The sequence below is a fragment of the Athene noctua genome, chromosome 6 (genome assembly GCF_965140245.1).
Source record: "Athene noctua chromosome 6, bAthNoc1.hap1.1, whole genome shotgun sequence".
NCBI classification, from domain to species: domain Eukaryota; kingdom Metazoa; phylum Chordata; class Aves; order Strigiformes; family Strigidae; genus Athene; species Athene noctua.
The window spans coordinates 22,748,094-22,765,336 of NC_134042.1; the positions used below are offsets into that span (position 1 = coordinate 22,748,094).

The following is a 17,243-nucleotide window of genomic DNA, read 5'->3' on the forward strand; positions in this document are numbered from 1 at the left end:
TTATACTGTATTTCCAGAAATCAATGCTAACAAAGTGAACAGGACAGATACTGTTTCATAAATACAGAATGATTAGACTGAGTGAGGGAAAAGACCAGGAAAATAAAAAAAATGAGAGAATTTTCAAAGAAACTAAGGAAAATCAGCAAAAGTATCTTCATATTAACAGTGATGTACACATACAATTTAAGATGTGAAAGCTATTTTTCAAATTGCTGAGAACACATTACACCGACCTGATAGTATGAAATGAGATATGCATCATTTCCACTATTATGTTCTGAAAATGTGACAGACTGTATTTGAAAAACAGTCATTCCCTCATTTACCTGCCAAAACTGATCTTACCAAACTTGGGCAAGAAACGGGCCTTAAATTCAGCATATTACTGTAAAAGTTAAGTTTGTTAGAATTGTTCTGTAGAAATCAAACTTAACTCATCTATTTACCACAATGAAGTCAAAAATAGGTTGTAGCTGGTTTATGGTGGGGTTTTTTGTGTTGTCTTTTGTTTGGTTGTTTTTTGGTTAATATAAGAACTCTTCAATAAACAGGTTTTGGATTATCTTACAGCTGATATTACAAAGGTAATTTAAGTGTGGGGTAGTTTTTGGTTTGTTTTGGTTTTTAGGTTTTGTTTTCTTTTTAAAGATCCCTTCATAAGGAAGCAGCATTTCCACATAACATGGCGATTATCATGACAAAACAAACAAGCCCCCAAAAAACCAAAAAACCACATATTACATTATGAAAACATATGTGCTGACAGAAGATAACCTAAATTAAGGTGTTCTACCCAAAAGAGAACAGATGAATGCAAACTACAGAAATATCAAAATAGGATCAAACCTATTTCTTTTCACTTACTTATCTCAAAATTTGGAATGAAAATTACCATACCTGGGCCAGGGCTATGAAGACCCTATTATGAAGACAACAGTCTAAATGCAGATTATGGTAGTTACCAGATGCATATCCAACAAAAGAACCCATTACAATATCTGCCCTATTATGCTGTTCTCAAAGCACTGCAAGAAGTGATAGTCAATGTATGTTTATTTGATCTTTATGATAATATACTGCCATGCTGATAAATTCTGATATCGCTTGAAATAAATTCTGATGAAAGTCTGACAATACACTGACAAGCAAAGTAAGAGATGAATATTCGGACTGAAGTTGACGAACGATCAGACACGAAAACCAGGAATAAAGATGGCCTTTGACATTATTTTCAGCCTCGGAATGTTAAAAAAGCTGAGAAAAAACAAACCTACAAATCAAACGAACAGATTTAAATAAACCTGCCCAGTCTTTTACACATACGTTTACTGTGTGTGGAGTTCTCATTCAATTAGCTCAGTGATTTAGAGGCCAATTTTTTAAAAAGAAACTACTATAATGAACATGACTCAAGTGCAGAATCCCACAAACCACCCTGTGAGACTGACTATGTGAGCTCAGGGTTTCCCAAAGGAGAATTTAAACTTAAAACCCAAAACACTAAACAGCGACTTCACAATGACCTCACAGCATTGTGACATACAGTTGACTCCTAAAATTCTCTTATGTGAACATAAGCAGGCTTCAAAATTACTTAAGATGAAGAAAATACTCCTTAAGTTTTGACAGTGGAACACACCTTGGCAAAAGACAATATACATCCAATAATAATTGATGGCCAACTTGTCATGTCATTCATGGTACAAAACTTCATTTTATACTATTTGCAGCAACTGCAGGAAAATGAACAAGAAAAGTTTTGATAATAATATTGCAAACTCTTAAGGTTTGCAATGAGACATTTCGGATATAATAATTACTATTTATTTTAAACGATAGTCACAACCAATTTAATTGGCAACGTAGACCACTAAAATGCCAATTTTTGACAAAGCTATTTTTGATGGGTGAGAATTATGCTCCTATTCTGGAAATTTTAAGGTTTACAGCTCAAAAACCAAAGATGACAGAAATTCTTGACTGCGTAACAGCCAAGGAAGCAACAGGTGCAGGAAAGAGAAATCCTTTCTCGACAAGACAAAATAATGGCACTAAAACAAATTTGGAAGCCTGAGAAGAGTTTTTCATAAAATTTATAATCCTAGAACAACACTACTTTGTCTCTGGTTTACAGCTGTGCACAGGTCAGAAAGTAGAAACTAACTGGTATGATGGCTGTGAAAAGATTAGAATCAGAACAAAAGTATAGTTTTAAGAACATCCTGTATGTGGTAACTTAAAGTCACAATTTTTGAGAGATAAATGTAAAAATCATCCCCTAATTAGTTTATTTTTTCCCAGAATTCAAAACATATGCTTTTATTTTGTAGCCACTGTGCTTTGAAAATGCAGAGTTTAGTAAGAAAATTTCAAATAAAAGAAGTCCATTTTAGTATGAAAAGGAAGTTCTTAACCCTACAAAATACTTCATGTGGATTTGGTGTCAACTGCTGATTTACATGTTAAATGAGGATACCCATCAGCATCCCAATTATTCCTGTAAGTTCTAATCAAACCAAGGACTAGGTAAAAATCTTTACTTCAAAGATTTTACGTTTGTATGAGTGTGTGTACGTGCAAGTCATGCAAAATTGCTGAAAAAAACAATCAACATGCATTAACTTAATTTTGTTAGATGTTACAAAGTAAATTCAAATCTTAATTACAGAATTCTGCAGGAAGTATATTTTAATTATCACTTAATTTAGTTAGTACATATTCACACAACTTTTCAAATCAAGGAAAAAATATATTTTTTACTAAATATTGCCAGACACTCTTTTAATATACTTTCAAAATAAAAACCACTGCAATCAAGGGAGCTTCTCTAGAGTAACACTGATTTCATAACAATTTGTCCACTAACAGCTTTGCATATTTGATGATGTAAGTTACAAAACCATTTTTACCAGGTACTTCAATATTGAAATTTGGTTTAACTTACATAGTTCAAATAGGTCAACTGGTCTGAAAACTCTTAAAGAGTAAAGAAGTGTCAATCAAAATGTGGTAACTGCACAGAAAAGTGAAGGGCACCATAAAATAAAGATTATATTCTAAATAAAGACACAAAAAAGTTTGCATTTACATTACAGGCATTTTTTTATTCTCATTGCCTTAGACTGTAAAAATAATTAGAAGCCTGTAAACAGCAATTATAGCTTGACTCAAGCTCATGTTAAAATCAAAACCACCAACAGTACTACAGTATTATACTTTAAGAAGCAGATAAAGTTTAAATCTTTCAGAAAACTTCTCAGAGTAGGCATATCCTCAAAATGTAAGTTGTTCATTATTTTTACACTCACATTTCAAAGCATTTAGCTCTCTTTAACTATTTAACCTTAAATTTTTATGTGTTTTCAACATTTCTAATTTAGGAAATGGCTATCAAAGGTTTTGACATATTCCCATTCAGCAAGTAGAAAGTTAAAGTTGGTTGCCCCCGTTACAGAAAATGATGCTTAATGAAAAAAACAAAAACAGAACTTGTGAGAAAAAAAAATGTCTTCTATATAGATAAGCAAAAAAACGTTGCATTACAAGATTCAGAATCTGCACTTACTCTTTACCCCTTTCTTCCCCTTTCGTTCCTTCTTGTACTGTTCCTTCAGTTTACTTATTAGTCCCTGGTCTACATCCCAAACCTCAGCAGTTGGGGACAGGTCATCTTTGTCTACATGCAGCATATTATTAAAAGAAAAAAAATCAGCAATCGGCAATGCAAGCTGTTGGCGATTTACTATCATAGCTGTATAAAAGCATTAATAAAAGTTCTTAATAAATCTTTACTTTAAAGGTGCAGTCTCAGTTTTACGTTTACAAAATACTAAGTCTTATTTCATACAGTTTTCCAAGCCACTGTATAATACCAGTTACATATTTGAAAATTGTGTTAATTTGTTACTAAGGAGTAAACAAATTAACCTTCATAAGTAACTGTTTTATGTTAGATATTTCAAAATACACAAAAATTCATTGGTGTTCAGAAACGATTACTGCATCTTTAGAAAGACAGTGTTAAGAAATTATTCAGCCAGTGTCGAATAAGCAAATAAAAGTAGTCATGCTATATCTCTCATGAAAATGCAAGCTGAGTAAGTCAGAGCCAGTTTATTCACGAAGATCACCATGCATCCTCTCACACTCATTCTACATGCACAAGAAACCTTGGTCCTACATATAACCAGAGAAACAGTCTATAAATACAGCTTTTTACATAAAGTAAGTCACATAGGTGAATAACATTGACATCCCACTGCATTTCAGCAATTAAATTATAATTAACTGAAAGACAACATTCCACAGTAGTTTCATGTCTTTTTCTGTTTGACAAATATTGCAGAATTAATTATTCTCCAAGAAAAGTCAAATGTCCACTTTCTAAACTCCCCAAACATTTCTGGAAACACAGAGTTAATAAAAAGATAAACTTGTTTCTAAGACAAGGTAAATGTAACATTTGCAGAAGCACTTTTGCTAGTAGCCAACTAGGTAGCAATCAAACTTGGTTTGTGTGCCAGTTAAGCTTATGCTTACAAACACTTTAGACATAAAATATAAAACTAGATTTCTCAGTTCCCAACTTCCAATCGTGCCTATGGTATCAGTGTTTCCATAAAACAGTCATTTTTGAAGTTATAATCATTACAGTCATAAAAGTGCACAAGAGGAGCCATACACAGCAGAAAAAGAAACATGCATTTACGATGCAAACCAGTAGGCGTTATTCCTACACATGTGTTTCATGACAGAACATGACAACAAATGAGAAGATACCCTAGGATGTTGATGCATCTACCATCATTCAAATAGGGCTGATCAATGACAAAGAGAAACAATCTTGACCAAAGAGGTTGAATATAGAAAAAGCAGGAGTGGAAAGCATGAAACGGTCAGCGTAATGGCAAAGTCCCCTGAGCTGTCCAAAAAGAGCTGTGGAGAGGGGAACGGAACGATGACATCCTACACCAAACCACAGCTACAACTACCCAACTGCAAACACAAATACCTCCATCTTTATGATCACAGGGCCAAAACATTGATAGAGAAGAACAGAGATTAATTGAGAAATACAAGAGGCACAGAAAGATGTCAGAGGATATGCCCAACCAAAAGAGGAAGGAAATTGGGAAAAACAACAGAAAAACCCCTGTAAAACCCAATGAAAAGAAATTCAGTTAAGAACAAATTCAAATAAATATATCCAAAGCACCATTAATAAAAGGAAAATAATCAGCTAGGTTGCAACATTGCAGAGAAGGATTCAGGAATTAAACTGAGTCAGAAACTGACTATACATAACAGCAATGTAATGCTGTTGTAAAAAAACAAAGCAAAAAAGTCACAACAAAACCATCATTCTGGTATGTTTTACAAGGTGTGGTGCGTTAAACCAGAAGTAGTCCACACAATTCAGTGATGGTAATGACAAAATTGAAATAACATATCCAGTCTGTGCTCTACACTAGAAGTTTAGAAAATGCATGTAGATTGCAAAACAAACAGGGAATTAAATAGCAATACAAATAATTTAAAGGAACTGGGCTCATTCAGACAACAGAAAACAGAAAAAACTAAGCCTGCAGTCAGAAACAATGCTATCAGCTACTGAAATGTAGGTTGTAAATAGAAAACTAGGTAAAAAACTAACTCTGATTAACCAGAGAGGCTGTGAAAATAATTTCAATGAAGATTTTAAGGAAAACTCAGCAGTGTTTCTCTCAGATATGCCTAGATACACTTAGCTATATCAGAACAGAGACATGTAACAGCAAGACCTCTGTAATTTCCCCCTAGCAGTGAACTTCATCAAACTGCCTTCAGTGTTTACAACTCACATTAAACTGACATCAGGACACTGCAGAGGATTCAGGATGTCCACTAGCTAATACCATTTAGTGAAGAAAGGATTAAATTTTATTTTAAAGTTTTTTTAATTTAAAATATGACCCAAGATACTCTGAATTCCAGTCACAGTCTGCCACCCAGAATTCTGGGCACAGTCAGTCATTCTCTGAGTCATGGTCCATCTGTAAACAGAACTTTTGTTTCATGGAGAGGAGAAATTCAGTGATGAACACATAGTTAAGTCATCGAAATCATAATCAGAATAAAAAGACTACATAATATGTAACATCTGTAATATGTAACATAATACATAACAATGTGTATTTATTACTGTCTGTGTAAGTAAACAGAAGTTTTATATGCATCTTTTTCTTAATGATACTATTACCACAAGTCAAATTTTTTAATCTAAAAATGTACATTGTTTTTTTAATGTGTTGCATCTTTATTTAACACTGAATTTCCTCATCTTTCAATATTCTGAAGATTCAAGTAAAACATGTCATGTGACTTAAATCACAATGTTTGAAAATAATTTAAGACTCAAAGTATATTGAATGAGGTACTTACAAAAAAAGATGCGTTCATAAAAAGCTGTATTATAGGAAGGAAAAAAAACCAACCCAAACTTCTACACTCAGTGGCCGGTTTGCAGAAGTCTCCAATAGCAAAAATTTAACTATCAAATCTGGCAATGAAGTATTTTAGTGTATCTGAAGTTAGACCTACAAACAATACTTTGATGATTAAGTTTTGAAATTAATAATAAAGCAAGACTAGGCAGTAAGTTTAGAGACTAAACATCAGAAGTTTGGTTTCCAGATAATAAAAAGCATTATAAAGAAATACAGATGTAAATATTTACATTTTTTCAGAGCCTAAATCCTTGCAAGAGTAAGAAGTGATAGAAGGATGTCAATGACAGGAAAATTAAAACAGGAAGAAAAAAAGCTGAGAAGAAAACAGAAGAGCAACTATTTGCATTATGAAGAAAAATATGAACTTTAACTTAAATACTAAAGTTGATGGTTGATGCAATTGTTTAGAAAGTAATGGCAACCGTTCATTGAAATCAAGTTCCCCTTAAAAATAAATAAGTGGATAGACCTGGAGATTTCAAGTAATAACAGTTTCACAGAATTCAAAATAATGTGACAGGCTAAAATAAATTGCTTTAGGCAATGTATTATTTCATTTTAGAAGGCAATGAAGTGGGACGATATTTGAAATGTTATTTTTGATAAGTAATAAAGAATCACTGTCTTTATATATTTTAAATTTACCCCCCGATCTTTAAAAAAGTGACACATAACTCCAAGACCTGATAGACTGTATCCTTAAACATCCATTTAAGGAAAGAACAAAAATCAATGCTAAAATCAATTACATACTATGAAAAAGCATTGCTACTACAGTTGGAAATAGGTCTTCTGACTCATTTAAATAGTAAGTTAGTACAAAATACACAACAAACATATTTTCTTCATACAGCAAAATTTGGAACACACACTTTTAAAAATGAAAATAGGTTTATGCTTATTTCTTCCCCTCCTTTTCCTTGCCTCACACATGAGTGTTTTGGTAAGAATGGAATTACTGCAGTTAAACCAGTTGTTGCAAAAAAGCTGTCACGAGTGTGTGTAAACTTCTCAAACGCTCTGCTTCAATTTTGCTATGGGTTCACTTAAACTGTAGTAAAAGACATTCAAACTGCTCTGTGGAAAGTGTGGTTGATCAATTTGATTTTTAAAATAGATTTTTAAATTATATTTTATTTTTAAGTTTGAGACTGCTCAAAAACAAGTTTGAAAAAATTTAACTTGCAAAGTCAGCATTGCAAATATATCAGAATCCCTCCATTTTGGGTAACTACCTGAGAAGACAACATAGATGTAACACGCTGGAAAGTAGTCTTAGAAAGTAATGATTTGGAATTTCAATGGACAAGCTAGATCAGTAAATTTCAGCAGTCTGCTCTGAAATAACAGATAAATCTTTGACTGCATGAATTACAGCATCAAGCTGTCTTTCCTTCTATATACAACAGTGGTAAGACTGATGCTAGAACGAGAACTTTCTGCATAACTATACATTTGAAGGGATGTTGCGAACTGAAATTCAAAACCTTGGCTTCAAGGCCTATGAGACATCTTATACCAAAAGCTTTGTCTGTTTGGCTAAATAAAAAGATGATCAAGAAACTAATCAAATAACATCGCCTTCAAAGGGGAACACCAAGCAACTAAAATGCTTCTAAAAATACATAGGTCTTACCAAAACTAAAGGTAACAGTTTGTCCAGTTTTGTCTTCCAAATAGAAATAAGACTGAGTTTTAAAAGTAAAGGTGACTAACCCTTTGATACTAACTTCCAGGAAGGAATGCTTTCTAATCCTTGGTACCTTCAAAATCAAGACTGGAAGATTTTCCTGGAAGATGTGCCAGTATTTTGATTTCTGTAGATGTTTCTATTCTCTTTGCTCACCAAGGTGATTATCCAAGTATGACAAATTCATTGTCTCAATGACATAAAATGGCCAACGAAGATGATCTAGTGGCACTTTTTGGCCTTACAATGAAAGACAGACTTTTGGCCAGACAATGTAAGACTTACGCAACCACAAAACTGCTTGCACCACAGTTTAGAAATGAAGATGGTCAATTTCCCATATCAAAGCAGATGGGAATTACTTGATTCATTATTCTTTTTCCTACCCAAATTCTCTCCCTGTTTCAATTTCTTATTTTGAAACATGTAGGCTCCAGGAGTTTCTGACTTAGCATATTTTGTTTCATATCAAATAAGTAACCTACTTAACTTTATTATCTACTCTAAATTTAAAATAAATAATTAAATAATTGGGCCAGTGTGGAAGTATTTGTTTCATTCTACTAATGCAAGCCACATGAGCAATAACTTCTAAAACATTCAGCCAGAAAAACTAAATATACTAATTGCCCATTTTTATAACTACACCAAAGAAATTCATTTAACTTGAGCACAAAAGGTTTAAAGCTCCTGATCATAAACAAATATGAGGGGGAAAAAAAAAAAGAGTAAATCCAGTTGTGAAAGCAAATTTAAGTCAGGTATAAAAACATTCAGAAATCTAGCCTCTTATTCAAGAAAGAAAATATTCTCCTCTTATTTTTTTGTAATTAAAACCTGAACTTGAAACAAATGCAACTATAATTATATTTGTGGCAACGACAACAGCCTATATATATGAAAGTTTCAGCATCCAGTACACTATTATCTAAGCATCAGCATCTGATCATCACAATCATCCACACATCCACACCCCATCTTAATAGATATTGCAATCTTATGTACTATCATGAACAAGTATTCTTTTATTTCTAAATGCTTTTTTAAGCATCTTACCCCACTCTGTTCCATCTCCTGAACTTCGAGCTTCTCCAGCTCCCTCACCATCTTCAGCTGTCACTAAAAAATCAAATTCTTTCAAAGCTTCTTCAGTATCAGGGTCATCTGTAAGGTCAGCAGCTAAACCTTCATTACCAATCTGCAAGCAGATAAAAATTTTTCTGCATTTGAATCATGAACAGATTCTTTACTCAAATATTTAGGTTAGAAGTGATATAGATTACTTTGAGTCTTGGTTACAGGGGAAAACATTTTTCAACATGAAATGCAGAATAAAGACACCTAAGTATCATCAGATCTAGAGCTGCTTATAGAAAAAAAGAACACACAGTGCAGTCTAGTGATCATCAGGAAATGAAGAGTATGACGCTAAGTTTAGCAACAAAAACAATCCCATACATACCAGTCTTCATTTTTTATTTAAAACATAACACTTGGAAAATTCTGTTGATTTTCTTGCAACATCAATAGCTCTGCAGTGAAGATTTACAAACAGTGTTTTCTACTGATCCAGAGATCCAGAAGACTCTTTTTTTTTTTTTCCCCCAGTTCTATTTCAGTACTAAGCATAAGCTTGGAAAATATGGTGTTTTCAGAAAAGTGACTTTTTACTAGTTCTACCACACCTTCATCTTAAACACCACCACCACCCCCCAACCCCACCCCCCACCCCCCCCGAAGACATCAGTGAGAAATTTTCTTTCATTCTGCAGGTGAAGAAAATTTCTGCAAGGCATTATGTTTCTGTGACTTGTACAGTATGCTTCCACTTTCGCAGAAAGAGACAATTTTTACAAAGATAACTATAAATGACCCTCCCACTTTCTATAAAAAACAAGTTTTGTTAAGAGTCAAGAAATCAATGTCTTCATAGGTGCTTGGAGATCTACTTATTAGATAATCTTTTTGTCAGACTATCTACTGCCTTAGAACAAAAAAAACATTCTAGTGATTGCTTGATTAATCTATTTACCAGAAGTACAAGTTAATACCAAAGGTATAGTGGAAAACCCTTCCTGACAAGTTAAGTTGGGAGATTAAGACTTGCATCAAGCTGAGCTAATGCTGCTAGTTATTTAAGAAAATTCAGTGCAGCCAGAAGGGTCACCACACTACAGAATACTGAGCAAAAAGTAATAAAACTGTCAGTATAATGTTCATTAATCAACCTCTTTACATACAGAAACCCCAGTGATAGGGAGAAGACTCTTCTAGTACCAGAGAAAAAGAACTAAAATGGGACAGGCAATACAGTCTATCTACCTAGAAAGCTTCTCACAGAGTGGAAAACTGAAGAGGAAAATAGAAGAAAAAAACTTAATTGAATCTTAAATGGAAGGTTACTGGAGACAAGTCTCTGATAGGCTCTTAACTTATTTAGTAAAAAGTTGCATAAAAGGAAGAATTAAACATGTATTCAGCATGGAACTGGGTCTTTTTCCCCCATTACATAATTTATTCTAAGGAATTGTTCCTACCTTCTCCAAAATTCAGAAAGTATGCACATTGCATTGTGCTCAATTTGCCTCATAAAGGGAATCAAAAGTATGCAGAGAAGCTGAGATGGCCATATCAGTTATCTCTTTCAGCAATTAATTCACATTTGCAAACAGATTCTTGGGGTTTTTTTAAGTTTTAAAGGTAACATATTAACTAAACCATCAAATTTACCCATAATGCATCTGCTTACAAACCATTCTGATAACAAAAGTATAACAACAAACATTTTAATATGACATCTGGAAAATCATCTGGAAAAAAAAAAATCCCTTTTTAAAGGGGATTTCAGATCTATAAAAAAAAAAAAATTAAAAATCTTTTACTTTGTGTTTCTTATTTATCCGGTGCTTGTCTTTCCCTTCTGCAATATCTTCTATCATGTCACTCTCCTCTTCTTCATCACTATCATCTGCATTTTCTAAGAAGTTAAATGTTTCAAGAACATCACCAGAATTCCTACATAAATAAAAATATTAACAGAGAATCTTTTTTACTTGTTGAAGAGATTTTAGAAGATAAATCAGATTAAATGCAACTACCGCCTAACAGCTTGGAAAAATTAGCTTTAAAACTAACAAAATAACAAGAAATGGTTGTATGAAGAAGTTTCTACAGCTGCCTAATTCCTTATTATAAAAGCAGCAGTCAGCAGAATCTTTCATTAAAATAACAACTCCAAAGTGGTTATAGGACATAAATTCAACTTCAGTAAACTATGTATTTTCCTCTATATATACATATATACATATGTAATACAGATACATCTGTTCCTATGTATAACCAATTTCAGTTAAGTTCATGATCATTTGTAGTCAGGTACACTTACAAGTGTTCAGAGACTCTACATTTGAAAGTTCAATGTGAACTAACCAATACATATCAATGACTAAGTGAAACAAACTTTATGCATTTCTTCACTTACCTTTTGATTTCCTGTCCCTTTTGTTTTGATGAAGGAGATTCACCCCCATTGAGGATCTGTTCTAAGTTCTTTGTCTCTACTGAACCATTTGGTTCCGAATTGGAGAGCCCAAGCAAAGACCTTACCCGCTGGGAACGTACATCCAATATTGTATCTGTATAACCTACTTCCTGAAGATACCTAGATGCATTAAAAGAAGAAAGAAAGAGGAAAGCATATTTGAGGGAAAAGAAAATAAGTTAATATTGACTGTTAAAAATCAATGCCACTATTATACTATTTATGGAAAAAAACAAGTTTCATTGCTGTCCGTCTCATATGGAATTTACTTTATACTGCTTAAAGCTCAAGACTACAAAGTCCTGAAAAATAAACCACTATTTGCCCACCTCAATGACTCTGTTTCATAGAGTAAGCATATATACAGCTCCTCATACTTCAGGGAAAAGTTTAAGTACACCAATATTCAACAATGTTACTTACTGTCTCAGTAACTGTCTGCCTTGCTTCCAGGTCAATTGGCTATTCTGAGGTACTGCAGGAACCTCTGTATCTTTGGTTTCTTCTGAAAAATACAGTGTCATAGTTCAGTAGGGTTTTTTGTTCAGGTTTGGTTTTTTTGGGTTGGTTTTTTTTTTTCCTTTTGATAATTTTACTAAAGATCAATTTACTTTTTACAAGACACCAACGAAACTAAAAACAAATCCTAAAAACCCCCTTTAAATTAGATGCAGTCTTATGCAATGTTTTTTAATTACAAAAATTTATTTTCTAATTCTTTGCTGAAGCATCAAGCAAATAATTTAACAGAACAGAATCAGTTGAAAAATCCTGACCACTTACATGCAGAAAAGGAACTAGAAAAATATTTAATTTGTACGTAAACCAAAACCTTGCCCTGTTAAGCATTACTGCTAAGAAAACAGGCTATATCTCTTTCACAAAACAGAGGTGTTTAGAAATCAACGTGGAAAATAACAGTCAAGAAAAGCAGTGGCATGTATCAGCATTTGGAGAAAACAAATATGTCAAATTTAACAAAAATTCCATCAGTTTACTATCAACAGTTAAAATCCAGACCCATTGCACTTTACTATGGCAGAGACTATAAAACACGGTATTATACAAACTAACAGTTTAAGGATTTTAACATCTAACTTATATTGCTTTTAAACACATACAAAAAATCCCATCAAACAAGAAATATGAATCATGATACCTACTTTCCGTTGAAAAGGTATAAAAGTACCCAAAATGTGGCATTTCTAAAGCAAAAGAAAACAAACAAAGCAAAAAAAGGGGGGGTGGGATAAAAAATATGTAGACCACAATTTTAAGGCACATTGCACAAGTACAGGCCAACACTGTGTGATTTCACAAAGACCTACATTTCAAAAAAAGCCACATGTAATTCTGCTTATTAAATAGTCCAATGTTGTTCTGAAAAATGCTTTCCTCTATCTGCAATATTGTGAAGAGCAAAACTGTTATGACTGACTTTGTATCTACACTGCAAAATGCACTCCAGAGTACCAATAAGGATAGCCTACTTTTCTCTTAGGGCTTTCTTCCTTGATTTAGGATAAAACCAGAAGCTGAACAACATTTTTTCCAGGCCAATACAGTAATTTTTTTCCTCATTCTTTAAAAACTAGCATGCTATAAAAACATCAAAAAAACCCAACAGTATTTCTTCTGTTTATTCTGCACTTACATTTTCCTTCTGGATAGATGGCACAATGGCATAAAGATACTAAATCCTTCAAGATGGGGGGTATTGTAAGAAATAATGAGAAGTAGCAGCTAAATAAGGAACTATGTAACCTTATTTAAGCTTTCTTTGACATTCAGAGCTCTTTCAAAAAGATAAATTAATTTTGATTTTCAGATTAAACAATATTTACCAAATACCAAACCTTTCCTAGACATCTTCTCTATAACACACCTAAGGCAGGTGAGTGGGGGGGTGGGAATGGAAAGCTTCAATAAACTGCACTGAGGAAATCTACAACAGTGTATAAACAAAATACACTAAACCAGGCTATTGTGGAAAAGTTACCTGATTCAAAAGTTGGCATTTTCAAGTCACCTTGGTTCAATTCTGTGCCGTATTTTAATTTATGATATTTTGCCCTGAAAAAAATGCAAATGTTTAGCAAATTAGCATACAATACTTTTATCAACTCAGAACACTTCTGTTCCCATTTAGAATAACCATACCAACACAATTTATCCAAATAAAACTTCTGTGATAATTACTGCATCATACAATTATTTCTAGTATTTCAAGAACAGTTTTGAGATAACCTTTTTAAAATTATCCACAATTATCAAATAACTTGAAGATGAGAGTTTAGTATGTTCTCCAAGAATGTGTTTTTTTCGTGTGTCAGCTACTAAGAGAACCTTTCAAAAACTCATAGGCTCAACTATTTAACAGACTATTTTAACTATTTTTTCAGCTATAGCACTGTCCTAGCTACCCAGCTGCACTACATAATACCTCATATTTGGGACTCCTGCTTATTTGCCATCTTCAGTTTCCACTTCAATTTCTCTCCTGCTCTGTCTTTGCTTATGATAGAGATCTTGTTAGAGTGCTAGTTTCCCTCGTGACATATATTTTATTACTGATTTTCTCTTTCTCACTGACTGAGGCTTAGTTTGAATTTCTGCTCAGTTCACCTACACAAACATGCCACACTCCTTCCCATCTCCTGATCTTTGAACGCCTAACCTCTCCTTCACCATCACTTTTTTAAAAAAGGTGGTCTTTGTCATACTATTTCCATGTACGTATGCATGAACCTTCCAAATCTTATTCTCTATCCAAGTTGCCTATCAAAATGTCCTCACCTCCACAAATATGACATGAACTACCTACACCTATATCCTCGAATTCTCAAACTTTATCCCAGATCTTCACAATTTGACTTTTGCTTCATAGATCCTTTACAAAAATACTCCAAATCTCAAAGAAAAGAACTCCAGATGTTCTTCAGCAGAGCCAAGGTGAAAGATCTCTGTAAAAACGTTAGGAGCCACATTTTAAAGAAGTCTCTGTAAAATACAGCGGTCTTCAAAATTCTAAATTAAACATTCAACCAAAGTTTTAAGAATAACCAAACCATATCTAGCTCCCACCAATTTTAAAGACTACTCTCAAATATGAAACTTCTTGCAAAGATACATAATGGAACATGTCCTGGACAAAATAATGGATTTCCAACAAATCTTCTCAAATGGCCAAGCCAGTGCTGCAATTTTTTACAAATTGAAGGTAAAAGTTCATCTCAAATCCTGCCCAATATATTTGATGATATAGAAGATTTTCTTCTAAATTACAGAAGTTTCTGCTAACATTGCAAATAGGAACAATCTCATTAACAAACTGTCAGTAGATGGCACTATTGATCCTTTATAGTAAGATAAAATCCTGCATTTCATAGCAATTACAATCTAACTGAAAAACTGTAAGGCTCCTGAAGATTAGATATTTGTGTGACCTGAATCTGACTGCTAATTAAAGAGAATAATTTTTAAAAATTATCTGTAAATACATTCACATTCCATCCATACACTAGTAAGACTGTCTACGCTAGGTGCTCTCTTTAAAATGAGACAAAGCTTTGCTCCATATTGTAATAGGGCACTGTTCTACCAAGCTTTTCAGATAAAGTGTGCATATTATGATCTATATGCCCTATAAAGTACTGTACATTGTGGGTAAAAAAACCCACAAACAACAAACCAAAATGTAAATGATTAAGAAACTGTGAAGTTAAATAAAGCTGATTAAATGCTTTTGCTCAATTCTTAAGTAAAGCCAATAAAGCACTGTAATTGAAAAGCCAACCTAAATCTGTTCAATTTTGAGCTGTGACAAATACTATTCAGGAGCAGTTGTTCCATTTTGGAGCTACAATTTCAAAACATTAATTAAAATTCTGCTTTAACTGTTCATTAGAGAAGATAATGATCTATCTGATCTAAAATTATACCAATGACTAGCCACTACAAGTAAGCCAAAATGTTGCTGCACATAATGAGATCATTTATGTCTTTCACATCACATCTGATGTTCAACTACAGTTTTACAGTAAGAAATTAATCTTACTAAATTCTAATAAACTATATATTTGCACACTTATTCCTCTCCATATTGTCAAACAAGGGTAATTATCACACATCTCAGAAATAACTAACAAGCTACAGTGCTGTTGACAAGTCAGTGACATTACTCCCCCACACCACTCAGTAACTGAATTCTACAAGAGGCATCTTTTGAATCCTTTGAGTATAACTTGCTATTCTTCTAAGGCTAGGTTTCCATGTGTGAAAAAGTTAAGAGGAGAAACAATGCCCTAAGTAGATTTAAATGCTTGCTGCTATTTAACTGTTGAATCCTACCATTCAGTTGCAAGGATATAAACCAGCACCAATCTGAACCCCATAAAGTCAAAATACAGCCCCAGTTTTATGATCTCAGCAAATCCTACTAATTTAAGCACAGCACTATGCTAATGAAGCTTGGAGCAGAGTGGCTTAGAGTATATGACAGAAGTCGTCTGGTTGGGTCTAAAAATCATCATGAAAGAATATACACTAGCTAACAAAAAAAATTCCATACATATAAGTACTTAAGGCCTAATTTTATTACAAAAATTGATACATAACTTCCAATATTTCAGAACATTAAAATAACATTTTACTTCTCTAAAACGTTAACACACCTGTTACACATACACTTAGAGATAAATACTAGAAATTTGACAGCCGGCTGAACAAGAGCCAGCAGTGTGCCCAGGTGGCCAAGAAGGCCAACGGCATCCTGGCTTGTGTCAGCAATAGCGTGGCCAGCAGGGACAGGGAAGGGATCTGACCCCTGTACTCGGCACTGGTGAGGCCGCCCCTCGATTCCTGTGTTCAGTTTTGGGCCCCTCACTACAAAAAGGACATTGAATGACTCGAGCGTGTCCAGAGAAGGGCAACGGAGCTGGTGCAGGGTCTGGAGCACAGGTTGTATGAGGAGCGGCTGAGGGAACTGGGGGGGTTTAGTCTGGAGAAGAGGAGGCTGAGGGGAGACCTCATCGCCCTCTACAGCTCCCTGAAAGGAGGTTGCAGAGAGCTGAGGATGAATCTCTTTAACCAAGGAACAAGTGACAGGACAAGAGGGAAGTTGCACCAGGGAAGGTTTAGACTGGATATTAGGAAGCATTTCTTTACAGAACGGGTTGTTAGGTGTTGGAATGGGCTGCCCGGGGAGGTGGTGGAGTCCCCATCCCTGGAGGTGTTTAACTGTAGGGTTAACATAGTGCTGAGGGATATGGTGTAGTTGGGAACTATCGGTGTTAGGTTAATGGTTGGACTAGTTGATCTTAAAGGTCTTTTCCAACCTAGATGATTCTGTAATATCAAACTATTTTGTAACTACTAATGTATTTTATTTAACCTTACACACGGATGCCCTGTTTCATACTTTTTTGAGTCATCATTGTCTGAATGAGCACGTTTGTGACTTCCTATAGTCTGGTATTTCACTGCATGAAACTTTTTGAATGCATCAGAGTTTGCAACAAGA

General features: G+C 34.0%; 1 protein-coding gene across 5 annotated transcripts in view; it reads right to left on the reverse strand.

The window, feature by feature from the left end:
- The window catches only part of STRN3 (striatin 3), a 68,531-nt gene that overhangs the window by 26,809 nt on the left and 24,479 nt on the right, over window positions 1-17,243 (reverse strand). For 3 of the 5 annotated variants that reach the window (XM_074909841.1, XM_074909840.1, XM_074909839.1), the window contains 5 exons: window positions 13,722-13,795; window positions 12,146-12,227; window positions 11,663-11,842; window positions 11,064-11,196; window positions 9,238-9,379 (listed from right to left, as the gene is read on the reverse strand). In XM_074909841.1, the coding sequence (XP_074765942.1) occupies window positions 9,238-9,379; window positions 11,064-11,196; window positions 11,663-11,842; window positions 12,146-12,227; window positions 13,722-13,795 (611 nt within the window). Of the gene's footprint in view, window positions 1-3,568; window positions 3,680-9,237; window positions 9,380-11,063; window positions 11,197-11,662; window positions 11,843-12,145; window positions 12,228-13,721; window positions 13,796-17,243 lie in introns of all 5 variants that reach the window. The other 2 variants (XM_074909838.1, XM_074909837.1) reach the window with 1 other exon arrangement.